The sequence below is a fragment of the Xyrauchen texanus genome, chromosome 1 (genome assembly GCF_025860055.1).
Source record: "Xyrauchen texanus isolate HMW12.3.18 chromosome 1, RBS_HiC_50CHRs, whole genome shotgun sequence".
Taxonomy (NCBI): domain Eukaryota; kingdom Metazoa; phylum Chordata; class Actinopteri; order Cypriniformes; family Catostomidae; genus Xyrauchen; species Xyrauchen texanus.
In genome coordinates this window covers 12,808,328-12,829,759 of record NC_068276.1, presented here as the reverse complement: position 1 = coordinate 12,829,759, position 21,432 = coordinate 12,808,328, and the positions used below count along the sequence as shown (strand labels likewise).

The 21,432-nt window shown below is 38.0% G+C and overlaps 1 protein-coding gene across 1 annotated transcript; it reads right to left on the bottom strand.

The window, feature by feature from the left end:
* Positions 1-2,362: 2,362 nt before the first annotated feature.
* Positions 2,363-20,805, bottom strand: LOC127650860 (pleckstrin homology domain-containing family O member 2-like). Its single transcript, XM_052136496.1, has 6 exons — positions 20,558-20,805; positions 16,160-16,309; positions 15,406-15,528; positions 8,885-8,989; positions 8,539-8,637; positions 2,363-7,558 (listed from the first exon to the last, which is right to left on the bottom strand). Exons 1-6 carry the CDS (start codon positions 20,564-20,566, stop codon positions 6,074-6,076), a joined length of 1,971 nt encoding a protein of 656 aa, XP_051992456.1. The 5' UTR covers positions 20,567-20,805; the 3' UTR covers positions 2,363-6,073.
* Between the last annotated feature and the right edge of the window lie 627 nt (positions 20,806-21,432).

Below are 21,432 nucleotides of genomic sequence, written 5' to 3'. Positions count from 1 at the left end.
ACTCTCTCTCTTACTACTTGAAGAACCTGATGGTTTGGCTCTATAAATAGAAAGCAGAACCATTTTTCCATGTGATTTTGTGTTTTCTGTATTTGCATTGTGGTTACTGTGAGTAACCATCATGTTTTGTCCATGTGACATCATTTTGCATAAATGCATAGTGGTTACTGTGCAAAACAACCACATTTTTTGATGTGACCTAGTATTAAGTAGGAATATCAGCGTCGACCATGAGGACCACATTTTGGCACCCTGGGCGGGGGAATAGTCTTAAAGGGCCTTAAAGGGATAGTTCTCCCAAAAATGAAAATTCTCTCATCATTTACTCATCCCATCCCAGATATGTATACATTTATATAGCACCTTTTTAACCTTAGCGGTATTCAAAATGCTTTACACTTCGTCTCATTCACCCATTCACACACCAATGATGGCAGAGCTGCCATGCAAGTCGCTAGCCTGCCATTGGGAGCGACTTGGTGTTCAGTGTCTTGCCCAAGGACAGTTCAGCATGTGGAGTCATGTGGGCCAGGAATCAAACCACCAACCCTGCGATTAGTGGCCGACCCGCTCTACCACCTGAGCCACAGCCACAAATGTTCTTCTACAAACATTGTTTTCAGCAGAAAATAAGAAAGTCGCATCCTAGTACTGGCCCTGTGTCAGGCTATGTTCAGAATGCTATGCTAACATACTGTATACTACATGGTACAGTATATGGGCTACTGTATTTTTAGAACAAGAGCATGCAATATTGTTGCACATGACCTCATTTTGGGCATGGCGTCTATCTGAGAAATAAAAACGGAAGAGTCCAATTGCAATGTGTTAAGTACATTGCATTGTGGGTTACAGTACTCCATGCAGTGTGCAATGGTTGTATACCACACATTTTGACAAAAGCAGTATGCAGAAAAACATTGTGTGCTGTTCACAGTATACATACAGTAAACTGGAGAAATAGTAAAGATAGTGTGGTAGTATGCTATTCTAAACATTATAGTACACTAAGTACACAATACTGAGACATAACTGACTTGACTCCGAAACAAATCTCATTATACCAGCAAAGTATAAAGACCTGAAAGACTATGCTGGTCCACCAGCTAGACCAGCACTAACCAACATAAACCATTTTAGACCAGCATAGGATTTTTATTAAAGGGATTTAAAACAAAAATGCTTTGATGCATATTTTCACATACAGTATTAAAGGCTGTTTAGGACCAGGATAGTTTTTGTTAAAAGGCCTTCATGCTCCTTACAGTATCTTTTTATTCATTTTAGATTAGGGTCCACCATTGTGAAAAACGCTATATATAAAAAGATTCATCTCTAATGCTAATGTGTGAGAAGACTGATCAGTTGTATGTCAGTGCTGTTGAGGCAAGTGGGCAGTGCCCTGCTGACCAGACCACTCTTCTGTAGTTACCAGAGCATGAGGCAAAACTGAATCTTAAAAATAAGCCTACCTGCCCATGTCCACCTACAACACACATACACACCATACTGATTCTCCTCAACCATATTTAATTAAGCTGTTTATGTAAACAAGTCCTTTAATTCTCGCTCTATAGACAATCTAGTCATTTTAAAACAAATCTTTTAGAGACACCTTTATGGAACTTGCACCCGCTTTTCTTCAGCTGCTTTTCATTACTAACTGAAAATAGACAAGAAACTGACCAGAAGAGTAAAGAGTACTTGCTGAGTAAACCTGAGCATAACAGATTTCATTATCATGTCTTGATTAATATTTCATATAAAGTATATGGGGAAGAGAAACAGTTTCTGGGGTTATCGCACCTTTTCTGCCGATGAATATTTCTCTGGGAATTTTATTTTTGAAAGTCAGTTCCTTTATAGGGTTTGACCACATAAAAGCTATAGATATGTCCACTGTTATTGCTTAAAAAAGTTAATTAAACATGTTCCTTATATTATGACAACATGCCCAATAGCGAGGCATACTGGCACACCATATGAGGTAAGACGTTGTCATAATAGAACCTGCAATTGAATGTAATATAGGATAATATTACATTCAAGGATTGTAGATCAAGTAGGATTTTCAGCAAAACGTAAACAGTAAAACCATTCAAATACAAAAATGTGAAATTTAACTAATTAAAATTCATAAATGGTTTAAAATCACATGTGGCAACTTGCCCCAACCTGACATTTCTGAGAAAACAGTTGTCATAACAACAATGCTAGAAAAAAATGCATTTGTGTAATAGGACTTTTGACTCAAACCCTTACAGTTATTGAAATATGACAACTTCTCTCTGTGACAAGTTGCCCCGGTCTCCTCTAATATAAAAAAATTAAGAAATAAAGACACCAAAGGTTTGTTAAGACATTGCATGTTAAGGACACACTTGGTCTTTATTAAGAAATGCATTACAAAGCAATTATTTCCCAATTTTTGCACATTCCATATCCATTTAGATTGTTTTATAAATATATATTAGACCAGTTAGTAAACACAACAACCATTAACGAATACTGTACGACATATTAAAACCGTAAGCCTCTAGCAAACATTAATAATCAAATTATAGACATACAACAGTGAATCGTATATGTGATCGTAAGCATTGTTTTTAAAAAGACATGTCAGAACATGAATAACTTAAATATTAAGCATTTCACTGGCAGCCATGTTATTTACAACATAATGTTCATATATTCACTGAGCTATAGTTTTCATTGAAATATGAGCTAAATCATACACATTGTAACATCAGAGGGAAGATGCTAAGAAATGTAAGACCAGAAGGGCAGAGATCTAAAATAAAAATTGTATTCATTATCAAAGACTAAGTACTTTATGTCAAGTGCTATTAACATGCAAGATCATATTTTACTAAATTGTACCACAAAGAAACTTTTCACTCAGCTCTGTTGTGTCTAGAGTAACTGTGCCTTTTAAATGTTCTTCCCCTCTGTTCTTAATTTAGAAAACAAAGTAGAAGTGAAACTAACTATCTCTTACACACAGCAAAGATTTCTTAATATACAGAATATACAGTTCTGTGCAAAAGTTTTAGGCACTGGTGAAAAATGTTGCATAGTGAGGATGTCTTTAAAAATAATGACATAAATAGTTTTCATTGATCACTTAATGTCATGCAAAGTCCAGTAAACCCCAAAAAAGCCAAATCTATATTCGGTGTGACCACCTTTGGCTTTAAAACAGCACCAATTCTCCTAGGTACACCTGGAGACAGTTTTTCTTGGTTGTTGGCAGATAGGATGCTCCAAGTGTCTTGTTGAACTTGCCACAGTTCTTCTCTCTCTTTAGTCTGTCTCAGTGGCTTCTGACTCTTTATGTAATCTCAGACTGACTCGATGTTCAGTGGGGGACTTTGTGGGGGCCATGACATCTGTTGCAGGGCTCCCTGTTCTTCTATTCTAATCTTTTCTATTCGCAAAAGTAATGTTTGTGAGTCTAACGTTTATATTCCCCACTGACACATTAAAGCTGAAGATATAAATAACCATCTTAAGACAAATGCTTTTGTGAAACATCTCATGTGCCAAAGACTTTTGCACAGTACTGTACATACATTTTATATATATATATATATATATATATATATATAGCAATAATATCAACTATTCTCTAATAATGGAGCTCAAAGTAATATAGGCCAGGCAGGAGGAAGCTAGTTTCTGTACATTATTAATAAGAAAATAAAGTGTGTGAACAGGAAACCTCTGTGCCCTCTTCATCTGTGTTTCCAAGAACATGAGACTATTAACTAACACTGCTTTCACTATTATGTGTGTGTGTTATGATGTGCAAACACTTTACAGTGATGATGGCAGATAATGAAGTTGGGTAAAGTATCTTCAACACAGCGTTACAGCATTGGCCTGTTTCACAAATCTTGCTTCTGCAGAACTTGAGCGAAGCATTGAGCTGTCACACATAAAGAGCTGTGGCTTTATATGGACAATAAAGTCATTTCTGGGTTTCCACATTGAGTATTTTCTATAAGGGTCATGCATGATAACAGAACTATTACAAACTCGATCATCATTAATTCTAATTTTCATGAGGATCACATTTACGATGCAATCATGATACTTAATGCATTTACAGAACTTATTTTAACAAACAGAACCTTATTGTAAAGAGTTGAATTTTAAATGGAATCCAACCTCTAAAGTGAAGACTACTAACAACTTAAACTGTAGTCACTTTTGCGAGAAAGCACCACGCAGGTTACACGTACAGTAGAAACACTGTATCCAACAGATTGATGATGTGTAAAACAGGCTGTGATCCTATTTATGAACATTTTAAAAACGTGGATATTTTATTAGAATAGGTAGTCATTAGATTATGGAATGATTATGGAATGTTTTACTTATTGCTTAAAAATACCATTGTCGTTCCCTTTTACTATGACATTCACTTCCATTGTAAGTGCCTCACTGTAACCCAGATTTTTGCTTTTTTTTTTTTTTTTAAAGAAAAAGTCAATTTTCATTTTTGTGGTAATCAATATTATCTTAGAGTCATTTCTCCCCTGCAATTTCTTTTTTTTTCACTCATTTTATATTTGCTAACTGAACAGCTGTCTGCTGGTAACAACAGAGCTTAAAGACTGATGCCCCAAAACATACAGCATTTTTTATACAGGAGTAACAGTGCAAAATTCTACATACAACATACGCCGCACAACAAACATCTGTGAGCATAAAAGCTAATGTATACTAACTGAGCAAAAAAATCCTAATAATGGTTATGTGCATATTGCATTTGTGGGGGCAATTAGTCTGTGACAGAGGTGATCCATTTTAACATCTACAGTAATACTGTCTATAAAGCGCATCAGTGCTCGCTCACTTTTTCAGCCATCTTGGTCCCGGAATTATTGTTCTTATTAATTTTTTCCATAGGGATTTCATAAAGTTCTTCATGAAGTGTTCTAAGCCATGAAACAAATCAACCAGCTCTGAGGTGAATCACAATATTACAAACTTTGATTTAAAGCAAAATAGTGTTGGAAAATAAGACAAAGGTACAATACTTTGCATTACCGTCTTTCATGAGGGGATAAACTACAGTTAGCGTGAAGCAGTACGCATGACGTAATCGAATTAGCGTAATTACGGCAATTACCGTAATTGGTTGAAAATATAACACTATTGATTTAAAGTTGTTTATTAAAAGTATAGAAACAAAACATTTTAAGTTTGTTGTAAAACATCCAAATATAAGATTGTGTCATTTACAGTGTTTCATAGGAGCTCTTTTGGCATGCTTTATTGGGCATGATTTGTTGATTGATGGATCTTTCTCTTAACAATCATGGGTAGTGTCGTTAACTACCAGCAGTTTCCACAATTAAACACAATTGTTTATAAAAGAAGTTGAAATTACATGGACTGATGTCTCCAACAGAAGCATATACCATCAATTAACAACCTCCAAGCTTACAGTAGTTCTTTAAAGGTTTATGTTATATTTGTATCAATAAAAATAAATGTACCTATGGAGAAAATAATGGGATTTTTACTTTACCTGACTGTTGCACTCCATTGAAGTGCACAATATAACTACCTACAAGACGAAATTCATAGAATAACAAATATTAAGGAATCTTTAAGATCATTACCTCAGCAAGGTAGAAACACATTGCAAATTAGCTGGTGCCACAAAATAAATGGTACCATGATCAAATTTAGCTCAAAGAACTGGTCAAGAGGATCCCACATTGAAAAGACCAGTTATGACTACGCTGGTTAAAGGCTGGTTTATGCTAGTTTGGTTGTGGTTCAGCTGGTGAACCAGCAAAACTTAGCTGAAGGTGGTTGACCAATGAAGTCTTGCTGATTAGGCTAGTTAAGTACTGGTGAAGGACTAGCATCTTAACTACTTATAGCTACACAAGCTAAACTATAAAGAATTTTGGCTGGCAAAGTTTTAAAAGGTGGTCAGACCTGAACAAATTCATTGGGTTGGGGAAAAGAATTACATTTGATAATTTGCATATTTTGTATTTTCAACATAAAAGCTTATGTTGTCCTTACAGGTTCCATCCACCATTACTTACCATTACCAACTTAATCTGTTGATTTTTTTATGATCTTTAAAATTCTCTGGACTTGCTCTCCCCTTAATTTCCATACTCTGTCCAGTTGCAATTTCGTTCAGCAACTCTTTAATTGGTATCTCTTTCCCCTTGCCTTCCATTTTCTCTGTGTTTTTGGCAAAGAGGTCTCCCAGGGATGCAGAGCGAGCCTTGGAGGAATGCTTGGGAGGCATAGTTAGGTGCAGGGACTTGTTAGCACATTGGCTTGGTGTTGGATGCATGTTGAGAACTGAATTCTCAGGGGCGGGTGTGGGGGTTTCTAAAGATGGTTCCTCCAAACTCTCGGCTTTGCTATCGGATGGTTCTAGATCATCTTCACTTGTCTCCCCATCAAGACCCTGGGAACTACCTTTCAGCTTTGCGGTGGATGACATAACTTGGTCACCACTCTCAGACTCTTCACCTGAGTGCTGACCACTGTCTAAAGACTTCTCCTCTAACTCTTCACTTGACATATTGCCGCCTGGCTCAATTTTGGATTCTGGAGTTGTCAGTTTGATGTCATCTTTCTCTAAAGACTGCTCCAAGACCCTTTCCAAAGATGAAGTGGTGGTGTTGGTAATGACCATGGGGTCACTTTGGGGAGGAATGTCCTCCTTTTTTACAGGTGGCTTCAAGAGCTTCTTCTTGGGTGGAGCAAGGGGTCCAGGACTCTTTTTTACTGCTTCAGGGGTTGAAACTGGTGTCACATTACGTTGGCAAGGTTCTATCAAGGTTGTAATTTCTTCAGTGATGTCTGATGCTTTCTTTGAGTTTTGCTCTTCTTGTTCACCCGGAGGTTCTTTTGATGCTATAGTGGGAGAATCCCACATCACTACTTGTGGCTTTATAATATTACTGGATAGAGTAAAGGTCTCTACCTCTTCCGTTTTCACTTGGTCTTCTTTCTCATTTCTCTTCTGAGTGTCCGAAGCTGAATCTTCCTCAGTATCATTACCGTCAACCTCTTCATCCTTCTCTTGAGTTTCTTTTCCTTCTGTTGTGACTGTGGCTAGTATGACCATTTGACTGGGCTTCATATGTTTGGATGGAGGCGCTGGGGACTGGATGTTCTTGATGGACGGTGTCAGTTCGCAGATGTCAGCATTCTCTTCATCTGAGGAATTATCTCCAACAGCACTTCCATCAACTGAGAAATTGGGTTTATTCTGCTTTGATGGGGGCATTGGGGGCATAAGAATCTTCTTTTTGGGTAAAGGTTCCTCATTGTTGGGTTCATCCTCTTTATGACCGTCTTTCGATGGCTGTATGGGTGACTTTATAATTTCTTTCTGGGGTGTGGAATCTTCATTGATGTCCTCTTCAGGAATGTCATTCAAAGTCACAGGTGACTTCAAAGTTTCAGTTTGTTTATCCCCTTCCGTATTAAGAGTGTGAGTTCCATTCTGCATGGTAACATCACCTTCAAGGTCCAGTCTCAAAATTCCATCACTTGAAATATTTGCAGCCTGTTGGAATGTTAAACAAGTACATTTAGAGGATATTGACAGTTTATTGTTCTGCAACAGGACTGATACATGCCAAAAGGTTGTTTTTGGATAGTTTTTGTATGCGTGTCCATCCGGAGAGAGAGAAAGCGGTATGGGCGGTTGCACCTGAGCTTAATTATGTCTAACACCTGTTTCTAATTACAGTGAGCACGGGGAGAGCGGCATAAAAGGTCAACACGGAGCAACAGAGAGAGAGAATGACAGGCAGCTGCTCGGTGTGTTTATGTTTGTGTGTTTTTCCTTCAGTTTTTTATTATTAAAACTATTATTTATATTGTCAAGCCGGTTCTCGCCTCCTCCTTCCCTTAACCCGCTTTACACTGGTACTGAAACCCGGGAGGGAGGAGGGATGCCCATCGCACTGGACACTGCCGTCCACCCAGGGGAGTGCCGCTGCCATCTGACGGGGGACTGAGTAGCCCGACCGCCCGGATGCAGAGAAAGGCCGCCGTCCATGAGGCAAGTGGGGACTGGACTCCCTGACCGCCTGGAGCAAAGGAGCTGCTGCTAGGGGCGGAGGAGTGCCCTGCCATCCCCCAGAAACACGGAGGGGTCGAGAAGACCACCATCCGCGAACCGACCGCCTGGAGTGGTAGGGCCACTGCCAGGGGCGGAGGAGCGTCCCCACGGGTCACCGAGAACACGGAGGGGTCTGCTCTGGTCCGCCCGGGGACGAGCGGCTGCCGTCTGCCTGAGAGGGTGGAGAAGTGATCAGGGGCCGAGCGACGGCACAGAGAACCGGTGAGTTTTTTTTACGACTCTCTCTCTCTCTCTCTCTCTGTGTTGGCCTTTTATGCTGCCCTCCCCGTGCTCACTGTAATTAGAGACAGTTGTTGGACATAAATTAGCTCAGGTGCAAGCGCCCTTACTGCTTTCTCTCGCTCCGGACGGACGCTTGACCACGCCCTCACTGCCACAGTCTGAAATAATAGGCATACCTCCTTCATGTGTATCCTGGTTGGTGGTCTTCTTCCACGGTTCCCTTTTGGCCGAGAGCGTGTAACATGTTCTAAAGAGCAGCTTCCATCCACTTTTACCTGAGATTTTAAGAAAAATTATTGTTTTATTATTATTAAGTTGCTTGAAGTAAATGTAACTATGTCTATTCATGCCACACCATAATTATTCTGGAAGTTCACATTATCTACCACAAAGTATTTTTAAACAGGTCACATGGCCATCATAATATTAGCCTAATTGCTGCAAAGAGACATTCTATTGTGCCATTTCTCTAGAAATCAAGATATTCAATGAAACAATGAATAGCCAAACAATGAATAATACCTGATCTAAAATTGTATTCTTTGCCTTGTTGATGCCTTCACTGAATGCCTTGATCCACGCTTCTTTCTCTTCAGGAGTTTGAGCCTGAAATTTTACATCTTGGACCTAAAAATGACAAACAAACAGCCTTAGACCCAGTAAAAGACTGAAACGTGTAATTCTATGTGCATATGCATGAATAAATGTATATGAAAAAATATAATGCCTAAAAATGCAAATAAACACAATTATAAAGTTACATTTATACATAAGTTGATCTACTTTTATATGAAAGAGTTAAAATTATCTGTCATTATGTGTAGGTTGTTTATTTTTATGGCTCGTAGTTCAGCTGTGTTAGGTTAATATGTGTGACTAGCATCCTGTATATTGTCAAGCTCAGCATGTGCCTTTGAAGTGCATAAAAACTAGATTTTTTTTTCTTTCAGAAGTGTGTAGTTCTTGCCAGTCCGAAACTAGTCGACATAATGGTAGGGTGTTCAGGGGCTAAAAAAGTAAAGGTGAGAAAGGTGTTTTAGAAAGTAACATATAAGTAATCAGTAATGTGATTACTTTCGTTAAGTAATCAGTAAAGTAATCTGATTACATTTTATAGATGTGATTAGTAATTTGTAGTGGATTGAACTGAACACTGAGGGTAACTTATTGTCTCAAGTCAAAAGAGCTCACCTCTGAGTCTCTTATGATATTGTTATCTCTAGATATGGAGCTGGTCCATCCTTCAATGTAAATCTACAGAATTTCGAACTGCCTTTTTATCATCCACCCAGCACAAATCATAAATCTGATCGCTTAGGTCGGAAACGTTATAGCACACATCGCTTTAACAATCTGATGTATTATTTATGTCCATAGTTCAAACAACGTGGGACGAGTCGAGCCAAAGTTTGATGACATCCCTGAAGCAATAGTTATGGTGATGCTTACCTTATAACAATCACCATTAATACAAATGAAAGAAAAAAATAGATCTTTGACGAGAGTGGTCCTAGAATAATTTTGAATGAAACAGCAGGTAAGCAATTGGCCTGTGTAAAGTATTTCAACTCTTTTCAAGAACTACATAATTTGTGAGGGTTAGTTATAAAATAAAACTCATACATGTGATGTCTGACTCATACAGCTGGCTGCTCATAGTATTTAGGGGAAAAGTGACATGCTGGTCTGGCTACACCTTACGCACATGACGGCACACATTTTCTCTTTTAGAGAAATCTCTTGACATCTGCTCAGCTCTTTGCAGTTCGCTAATGCTTCAGTCTCACCATCTGTTAGTAATAATGCATATTTCACCAGTTAGGTATCTTCCACACTTCTTAAGACTTTTCCTTACATCCAAGAATCGCTCAATTCAGTACTATAGTTTATAGTAGACAAAAGCAATCCAAAAGAATTATACACACATATAAAGAATAGTTTAGCAAGTTTGTAATTGATCTGAGCTCATTGAGTAGCCTATTATGACACATCCTGTGTGTGTGTGTGTGTTCAAAGTTTATGACATTTCATGTGCAATACACTCCCCCTTCAGATGAAGTCATCATTTACCCTTTATGGCAACTTTTTGTCAGCAAAGGACAGTAAGGCCAATAGTAATACAATCCAGCTGTGCACAATCTCAAAGTGAATCTGATCTAAAAATCCCCATCATATTCACTTCAGAGTGTCTGTATGCTATTAAAAGTAAGTAGTGATGGGCAGTATTTTTACTTAGATACTGTACTTAGGTACACTTAGTTTCAAGTATCAGTAGCTTAAATGGACTCTTGCCAAGGCTAATTCATTTCCAGGGTAATGTATATAGGATGTATGTAGGATATATAGAGAGAGCTATAAATGTGTAAAGAGCAAAGAACGGTTGATTATTTCATTTAATAAATCTAAGAAAATATATTAATCTCTGTGTCAGGAATGATCAAATCATAAAATGAACAGCAAAGCTAACCATCTACATTGGAATCTACATTGTAGCATCTTCAAACACACATTGACCTAGTGGGGTATGATGTCATACTATATGGGGTAAGCCCTCATAATGGGATCCTTAAATTATACAGCCTATTATAGTGAAACTTAAACAGTAAAACAATTATGAAGCACAAAATGATTGATAAAATTGACTAATTGGTCATTTCCAAAAATATCAAACAGTTGTTTGGTCAACAGATATCTTAATAAATATACTGTATCAAATTTAAAACACATGACAATCTGCACTGACCTGACATTTATGAAGAATACTCATCCTGAGGACACAGATGAACCTTTTGGTTAATATCTTCATTAAAGGTGACCCTTGCTTTAAGTTTAATGTATGCCAGTATGGTTTTTTCCCAATTTTAGAGGCTTCGCGCCATCCACCGCGGCATCCACGCATAACTCACCACGCACCCCAACGAGGACGAACCACATTATAGCAATCACGAGGAGGTTACCCTATGTGACTCTACCCTCCCTAGCAATTGGGCCAATTTTGTTGCTTAGGAGACCTGGCTGGAATCACTCAGCACCACCTGGGATTCAAACTAGCGAACTCCAGGGGTGATAGCCAGCGTCTTTACCACTAAGCTGCACAGGCCATGAGAGGTCGACCGATAGAGGATTTTGCCGATACAATAACTTAAGTGGTGAAAAGGCCGATAACCAATAAATCGGCCAATAGTTGATTTTTTTTACATCTACATAATAATAAAAATATCTTATTCTGCCCTGACTATGATGAGCATGGACATTGAGGCTGCAAAATGTATAAAAAATTGTTTATGCGACCCATTTAAAATCCTCAATCTATTCCAAATCCGACGCTAAATTCCACTGAAAAGGGCCATTTACTGTATCTGCGACGTGTTCGCTTTGCATTTTCATCGTTGTACATTAAATACAGAGCATGATACACATTCAAGAGGTTTATTTATTAAAATCAATTAAAGGAATAGTGCAGCAATAGCGCAAACCTAATAGCATGTTCTAAATGGAAATCACCAAGTAAAAGTTACTTAACATATTAAAACAGTCGGAACATTGTTGAAAATAATGAACAAGTAAGCCAAATCTACGAGGGAAAAAAAATGACCTGCGCGTATTTCACAATGTGCAGTCGTGCATTAGCCATTGATCTAATTTGACAGCTGTTTGGTAAAGAATCAATAACAGTTACGATCTAAAAAAAAAAAAAAAAGCTATTGGATAGAAAAAATAGGCCTGTGATGTAGCCTACAATAAACCAAATGTACTCTAAACATGACATGCACACATAATAAAATATACTTTATGGCATTCCTTGCCTAAAGGTGTGTACACACTGCCAGCGACTTTGTCGCTGCAGGTCGCCAGTGGCTGGCGGTGAAGTCGCTAGTGGGCGTTCCACTACTGGTTGCCTAGTAACGTTTATAAATGACATTCACGGATGTCATTCCATTGCTGTTGACAGTGAATCTCTTTTCTTGCCACTAAAAACAAACATTTTGGAGGGAAAAGACTAAATATAAATGGAATCAGTACATAAAATGCTTTATATCAAAGATGAATGAGAAACCAGGCGTGCTGTTTGCCAGAGCGGCTGTTTATCTGCGGCGAAAATGCAAATGCCGGTCTGTCTGGGTCCATAAAATCCCCGCGATCTCAGATACACCTTTCCACGCAGTATTTTTCTTAATAATGTCCTTGTACGTGGGAAGACACATATCATAGAGCACTGGGAAATTTCTAACAGCAAGAATTAGCCTTTCATCCACCTTTCCGTTACTGCAGGAGCTGAGAGAGAGAGAGAGAAGGATCACGTGAGCTCTCTCGTCGTCTCTCCTATTGGCTGTCGCTTCCGTTAGTCGCTCCAAAGTTGAACTTTTCTCAACTTTGTCACGTCGCTGGACACGCCCACATCTAGCGCCAATGGTTGCGACAGCTCGTGTCGCTGGAAGTCGCTGTGCTCGCATTGAAAATTAATGGTATTGAGTCGCTGTCGCGCGCGATGTCGCTGGCAGTGTGTACGCACCTTAAAACAGTCATTTTTAGGCGACTTAAATCATAAATGTTTTAATGAGCAAAATTAACACGCCGACATAGTCCAGTGAAAGACGGGACTTGACTCACCCGAGTCGGCTATCCTGTGCTTGAAAAGGCGGATTTAAAGAAGACTCCAATGTGAAAACATCTGACTTTCAAGCCATTCGAACCACCACCGAAGTGATTTCACAACAACTTTGTTGAGTTTGCTTGTCTGGCGAGAGGACATTTTCCTGCAAGTGAGAAAGGGAATCATGTGCTGCCTGAGATAAAATTAAACTTTGTATCTGCTCCAGATATCCTCTTTTTAAAAAATATTTGTAATAATAATTATATTTAAAATGTGTAAAATTAATGACAGTAATTTCAGTGCAACCTCTGTAAAAATATAAAGCAAACATAAATGTGTAAAAACAGTTTAATGGCGAAAAATATTAACCGACTAGTAATTCCAGTGTCGACTAGCAGCATCAGAACCGTTTAGCCGACTAGTCTCGCACATCACTACACTGTAAAAAATTTGTCATTTTACTGATAAAAGACAAAAAAAAAAAATTTTATATGTAAAAAGTATGAATTTCCTGTATAATTAATGGTAAAAATGTACATTCTTTAGCAAGAGACTTTTTACAGTATTTTTTTAAATTACTTTAAAAAACAATAATCGGGTGTTCCCACAATTCCCTGCATGACCCATCATATTTCATTATATTTTAAGTTTCTTCTTATGTTTAATATCAGTTATGTACATTGGTGTGTTCTGTTTTATATTTAATGTAGTTTAGTTAACGTTTACTGCATTATTTAAATCTCACATGTGTTACCCTGATGGTGTTTAGTGTTTGTGTGATGACACTGAGCGCTGTCTCTACATGTTTATTGGTGATTGCTCCTGGAGGAGCCACTGTCGATGAACTTCATGTCATCATGTGCTCTTCTGTAATTTTTACGGTGATTAACAAAAGCAGATTTTTACAGTTTCATTAGGTTAATATAAAGTTTATAAAAAAAAATGTTTTACTGTTATTTTAAAAACAAAAATGTCAGTGCCAGTGTGGTCATGTAAATTACAAATTTATTTACAGGTTATGTTAATTTGCATAATTATTCTGGCAACCACAGCTGCCGTTTTTTTTTTTAACAGTATAATATTTACCAAATTAAGCTTTTTGTAGCCTATAGATGAAGAGTTTTGTATGTATGTATTTCACCAGATGAGGTTTATTGATAAGGAATATTTTTTTATATATATATAAAATATCAGCAATTAATCAGTGCAATTTATTTTTTCCAATAACAGATAGTTCCAAAAAGCAACAATCGGTACAGATTAATCAGTAAATCCGATATATTGGTCTACCTTTAGTTGCCATATCAACATGACTAGACTGTAATTCAGAGGTTTGAATTCATAACAATATAAAAGAGATGTTTGAGACCAACATAAATTACAAAAACCACTGCCAGAGAAAACACATTTATTTAATTGGACTTGGCCTCAAAAGCTAATCTAAAGAGATATAGAGATATAGCTCTTGTGACAACCTCCCCATAGGACAACTAGCCCCTATCTCCCCATTTATTTTTAAGGTAAAAATACAAAATCTCATCCTGCTTCTTGCTTATTAGACTGGATATGAAATGGTTAATGTCCTTAAAATGTGTATGTATACCAGGGATGCACGTTATATCTGTGACTATGTTGGTACTGTATGTTTTTGAATGATCAAATAGGTCTGAATTGGCCAATATTGGAAGGAAATAAAATCAGCTGTGAATATTTCTTTCAGTTCATTATAAAAGAGTATACTTTTATAATATCGGCCATCATATAGGTTATCTGCCTTAATAAAGGGTAGACACATTTCCTATACAGGAACATCCCTAGCATCTACAATTCTGCACTCAGTGAATACTGTACATTCAGAGTTAAGTTGTGGCCTAAGAAACAAATGCCACTTTCACTAGAAAGCAAACAAATGTTTTGGTATAACTACTACAAGTATTTGCATAGTCATACAGGATTTCTTACCCTTATCTTTTGCAATGATAAACACTAGGACAGGAAGTAATGCCCTGCACAAGCTACAACAATCTTGTTATGTCATGTATAACACAATTTGTTTTGTTTTTTATCATAAAATGTTGTGATATTGGTTATGACACCCAGCACAAAAAGAAGCAGTATTAAGCTATTTTCCACATGCTATGCCATTGTTTAAAAAACCCACTTTGAAACCAGCGAAGTGACAGAGCGCATGAGGCATGAGCAATTTGGAGGCTCATCATTGGTCATGTGTCCGCTCAGATATGTGTCTGATTCATTACGCTCAGCACAATGACCCAGTGTGCCTCTAGTGCATGCCATATTGAACTTGTGATGTCATGACTGCTAGCCTGCCATCACCAACTGTGTATTGCATTGTCACCCCGATGAGAGCCACTCTTTATATCACATACAAAGGGAATGGCAGTCTGATGTATTTGACTTGGTACTGTGCTGAAATTGTCATTATTACCTTGTTACCGCTCTTGGGGTTTCGTATTAGCACCAGCCTGTGTTTCTTCTTGAATGGACTCTTTAACTCTTGACAATTATCGTAGTTGTCCAGGTCCAATTTTTCCAGGCACGTTGTTAATTCCTGCAAGAGAGAGAGAATATTTTCAGTTGCCTCTGCATCTGAGACAATCAATCCACACATCTTATCACGTGGATTGTTGAGCGCATTACCGCGGAGACGTAGCGCATGTGGAGGCTTCACGCTATTCTCTGCGGCATCCACACACAACTCACCACGTGCCCCACCAAGAGAGAGAACCACGTTATAGTGACCATGAGGAGGTTACCACATGTCACTCTACCCTCCCTAGCAACCAGGCCAATTTGGTTGCTTAGGAGATCTGGCTGGTATCACTCAGCATGCCCTAGATTTGAACTCATGGCTCCAGAGGTAGTAGTCAGTGAGCTACCCAGACCCCCCGTTGGCCCTCTATTGAATCCCAGTGGTGTCTTTTTTCTATCCTATGGGAGGTTTTGGCACAATTAGGTGTTGTATTTATGGTGATTAAATAAAACTCACACACAACTGTGAACTTTGCAGGGAAAATGAAACAATTTAAATTACTTTATATAATCTTTATTGCTAATGATAACTCATTTTTCACGCTTTTACATTTATCATAATACACTTTGATACATGTCACATTATCAAAGTGAAATGTGTTGTCAAAGTCGATATACATTTCACTGTATTTTATCACACATTGTTTTACCTCGTTCTCATAGATCACAATCTCTGTTCGCTCCAGCTCAATGAATCGGTCCTTGTAGCCGCTCAAGAACTTCCCTGAAGACTTCTTTAACCAGCCAGCCTTCCCAGTGCTCTTCACCTCTTTGGGCTTGACTGGCTCCTCTTTCACTACCTGTTTTGCACAGGAAGAAGGAAATCAGCGGATTCTTAGTGGAGCACAATTTCAGTTAGATTTGGCATGAATTTCAAATATGATATCCAAGTCCGGAGAGAGCATTCCTGAAATGGGAGGATGAAGTATGTAGCAGCTAGCTTATCATATTTTGGCAGCATGTAGGTTTCATATAACACCTTTTTCGACTTAATAGAAAGGACAGATGATGCCTCTTTTCCAAATTTGTTATTTTTTATAGCATTCTCGTTACTTTTGGGGATCTTATCTGAATTCCTTATTCAGCCTGTTATTACTAGTGTTTGCTAAGCCAAACAAGACTATTGTTATTTGGATCTGAATTAACCCCTAGCCCCTATAGTTTCAAGTTTCTATGCGATTGGTGTAACATTTTTGTTTTATTAAATGCTATAGTCTATTGTGAAAGAGGGACCTGAGTCATATCTAGGGGCCAGAATATTAGAGACATGGGTGTGGGCTCTTTTGGATTGAACCAGTAAGCAACTACATGGCAACCACCCAGAACACCCCTGTAACTGAATATCAGTGGCCTACAATGACTCGGTACACCTTCAGTGTTCCTTCACTTTTCAAGGCACTCACACACACACATACACGAACGCCTGTGATGATCGTGATGAGGTGTTTTCAGTGTATGAGCACCCGACTTCACACATTCATTTTTTATCCATGACAGGAAACTACATTGCAAAATTGCAAACAGGTTTTCCAGGAAGCGTGGGAACCCTGATCTTAGAAACTGCATAGCAAAACCCTGGCAACCACTCATAACATCTTGACATTGTGTTGACTAGATTGCACAGGCAAGCACCACTCTAATAGTTTATATTTTTACCATCATGACCACTATGATGTCATTTATACCATCACGACTGAATAAAAAGTGCACAATGTAGCTGGTAGTTTTCAGAATGCAATATGTTTTTCATTATATTAAAAATGCAGCTGAATTAGAAAATCACAGGGTTTTCAATAGAAGTCTACGGGAGGAAATTCCTTAGGATGTCATTTTGGAGGGTCATCAAGCTGCTTTTCCACTTGCACTGGGCCTTTGGAAAGAGCAGCGTATGCTACAGAAGGTGCAGCTGTCCGAGGGAGGAAAATGTTGAGAATAATAAGAGCAGCACAGTGTCATGGGGCAGACTTTAACACACTGTCCTGTCCAAGAAACTAACATGGGCAACAGGCCACTAAACACCCTCGCATTGTCTTTGTAGAAAGGGAGGATGGAGCGTGAGGGCGGCTATTTGTTTTCCTCGTTCTGTTTGTGGATAAACTGGAACAGAGCGCATGGCACATCACAACACTCTCGCTCGAGAGAGAGACTTTGGGTGGGACGGAAAAAATATATATTGCGAAAAAACAGAGCGGAGGCAATTTGGTAGAAGAGTACAGCACAATACGGCTCTGTGCTGTCGCAAGCGCAAAAGTGAGCAGCAGTCAGGGCTGGTGGCGTGAGAGACTGTAGACAAGTCGATTAAAAATGGTTTAAAATGTAAATTCAAGCAGGAAATTAGCTGAGGCACAAGCCTTAACAATGGGTTAATCAAAGAGGAAGTTGTTTTCCTGAAAACTTAACTTCGTAGTGCTAGATCTCAACCAAAGATAGCCTAATTTAAACTTTCGTTCTCCATGCAGAAGACCTTTCCAGATTATTTTCCGCTTATCCAGGAAACCTTTGTTTCCAACCTAGCTGTGCTCCTGTTCTGTCTCTCCATGATCTCTACAAATAAACTAAAAATATATTTTAACCCACAAAAATATTACTTGTTTTATTTATTATTAATCTGGTAGAGAGCCATGTAATAAACAGGATAACGCATGGTCAGCTTGTCATTATTGCAAAATAAACTCCCTCTGCTCTGTGCCAGGGTCTTGATCACCATTTCTGGGGTTTATTTTGCGATAATGACCAGCTTACTTTACAATATCCCTTTACTTATTTGTCATACTGTCTTGTGTCTGTAGATCGGGTTTGGTCGTTTCTATACAGCAAAAGCATATAGCAACCATGTGCTGTCAAGCACTAAAAAAGGACAATAAAAAAACCATAAAAGTAGCCATATTATAGCTTTTTGTTCAAAAGTCATTGTTTAATGTAAACTTTATATTCAAATAATCAATTTCGCAATTGATTCCGAAACACTTGAAAACCAATGGAGTTTGGCAACGTTTGACATCAAACCTGGCGGGACATGTCATGATACACCAATGAATGAGAAAGCCATTTACTTTCATGATGATTTCAATCTGGTCTCATAATAAAAACGTTACGTATAACTCTTTTTACATATCGCTGCAGTTTTCTGGTGAAACACTAGAGGTGCTACAACAGCAAATCAAATAAAACAGCTCATAAACCATTTATAAACACTTATTTTTCACACTGTTCCCAACACAATACTATTATATTACATCAAAGCACTTTTACGCATGATTTGAAAGAAGATATATATTTTAATGCTTGCGTCTCTTACATACACAAGCTTACTCGAGCGTGACAAACTTAGCCTATATGGTGGCGCAATTGCTAGAGCATTGGGCTTTGAACCTAGAACAATGACTGGAGTTCTAGAACGACAAAGCATTCGATTTGACAAGTGAGGCCAAAGTGTCATAGAAAGCCCAAAGTGCACTTCGAATTTGCGTACAGTAGAGTGCAAGCCAGTCAAAATATACTCCATTTGACGGTGTGCGCATACACAGGCAGTAGCACATGGACGCTATGACTGTTGTTGTTTTTACACCTTCTAGCATTTCTTAGTGATAGCAACGACCCATATGTGAGTTTTGCCACCTTGTGGATCCACTAATTTGTGCAAATAATTCCAGGTGTATATGTATTCAAAGATGCACGGTTAGAAAAATCAGGATGCACACTTTCAGTGCTCAAACACACTGCTGTAGCTCCAAAAATCACATAAAAGAAACCATATCTTCAGAAGCGATATAATAGGTGTGGATAAAAAACAGATCAAAAGTCCTTTTTTACTCTAAATCTCCACTTTCACTGTTACATCTGAAAGTCACATGTGGTGCCTGTTTAATTTCACTTTCACATCTGAAAGTGGAGATTTAGAGTAAACAATGAATTAAATATTGATCTGCTTCTAACCTACATCTATTATATTAATTCTGAAGACATGGATTTAAACACTGGATTCATATGGATTACTTTCATACTGCCTTTATGTGATTTTTGGATTTGTAATTTATTTAGAGTCATCAGGTACTCGTTTTTGTGGGTTAGACTACTCAACAACAAAATTAGTTGAATATGCCCATCCCTAAAATAAAGTGGGGCTGATTTTTTGTCAAGGTAGAGTAAACTGGATGCCATTTTGTTCTTATCAAAGCTAAATAAATAAAGATTCCAGCTTTGTCTCTGTATGCCACATATTAGCAATGTTGGTTTCAGCTCTGCTTTCAACTGCTACTGGCCCATGTTACTTCTTCATTTTAGAGAATTTCCCAAAACTAGTCCTTCACATAGTAACAGGATCTTACAATCTATGTTTGTGTTTCACTTACAGATATATTTTAACAAGCAATTGCTTTAAAAGGGTTCTATTTCTATCTATATAGAGACATGGATGGATGGATGGATGGATGGATAGATAGACAGACAGATTATTATCTAGATAAATCTATCTATCTATCTATCTATCTATACTATACTATACTATACTATACTATACTATACTATGTAAATGAACAGAAAACAAATGGCAAACACAAGGCTTGACTGAGAGTGGCGTTGGGATGCTGGTGAAGTAAACAGGACCATAAGAGGGTGTAATTTACTTCCTGCTACCCATCAAAAGAAACATCACATCGATTTGTTCTCCAGAAGGACAAAATCTCGATAATTAAATCTTTAATAACATCGACTGTGTTGGGACATTTCACGAGTTTTTTTCTCTCTCATTCCAGTACACATTACATAACGAAGTTAAAATAAACAAGTGATGCTCAACAGCCAAAGTTTCCCTTTATTACACTATCCTATCACAGGAGAAATAATAATAGTCTTCATCAGCAGTGGACTAAATACAGTCTTGAGTCGTGATGAGTCTTTTTCATCATGACGTCAAAGATGGGGAGTAAAAAATAGCAACAATATAACAGATGGCACGCGATGTGGAATTTAGAGATTTTTTAAATAACGTTGCTTTTAAACATTTTTCACCTTGCAAATATCTTAAGTAAAGTTAAATATATACTCACATCTTCCATGTTTAAAAAAAAAATCACAATGATCCAGTTATATGCAAAAGAAAACTCTCGACGCTGGTCTTTATCTCGAGTTAAAACGGACGATTTCTCTTCTTCTGAACTTTCTCAGATCCGACATGACGATGGAAAACAAGGAACTGTATGCGAGGCTGAAATGTAACGGTACTTTTGCTCTTTTCCTCTTTCGACTTCAGCAATGCTTCAAGTTTGGCTTAAAAAAAAGTTTTGTTTCCGGTAAGTCCCACCAAAAGCCTCTGCCGCTACCAAGAGACTACACGATATGTCTCAAAACCTAGTGAGCTGCCTACTTAGACACATTATGTTGCCTCGGAATGCGCCAAACATTACCAACATTTCGAGTTCTGAACCTTCCAGTAATGTCTAATGGTTAAACGCGTCAAAACTCTGAATATTACAAAAATGTGTAAAGGTCAACAATGTTTTGACAGCTCACAAGGTTTCAGCCACATACTAATACTTCTCTATGTAGTCACTCGTCGAATATGCAAAGAATAGTTACGCAAACAATAATAATGTTTGTCAGGGTTGATGGAGGCATAAATATAGGCCTACAATTTATACCTGGGAAATATAAGAAAAATAAAATTCCTAAATGGGTAATAGGCTGTGAATAATATTAATAATTAATAAGTTCCATCTGCAAAATTATACTAAACCTTTTCTCACATCTAACTTTAAGTTTCTAAGCCTTTTTGCATAGGCTACACTTAGGCTACTTTTATATAATGGATATGAAGTCAGTTCCCCTAAAGTTTATAGGGTGTCCTAGCAGAGTGATCAGGTGTAGTCAGGGGCATAGATTCCAGGGGGGATGGGGAGGTAACACCCCAATAATCAAAACAAGC

Coding starts and splice junctions, on each gene's coding strand:
- LOC127650860 (XM_052136496.1), bottom strand. Junction 15,529..16,159: donor TTGTGATCTATGAGAACGAG/GTAAAACAATGT, acceptor TCTCTCTTGCAG/GAATTAACAACGTGCCTGGA. Junction 8,638..8,884: donor AGAATACAATTTTAGATCAG/GTATTATTCATT, acceptor TTAAAATCTCAG/GTAAAAGTGGATGGAAGCTG.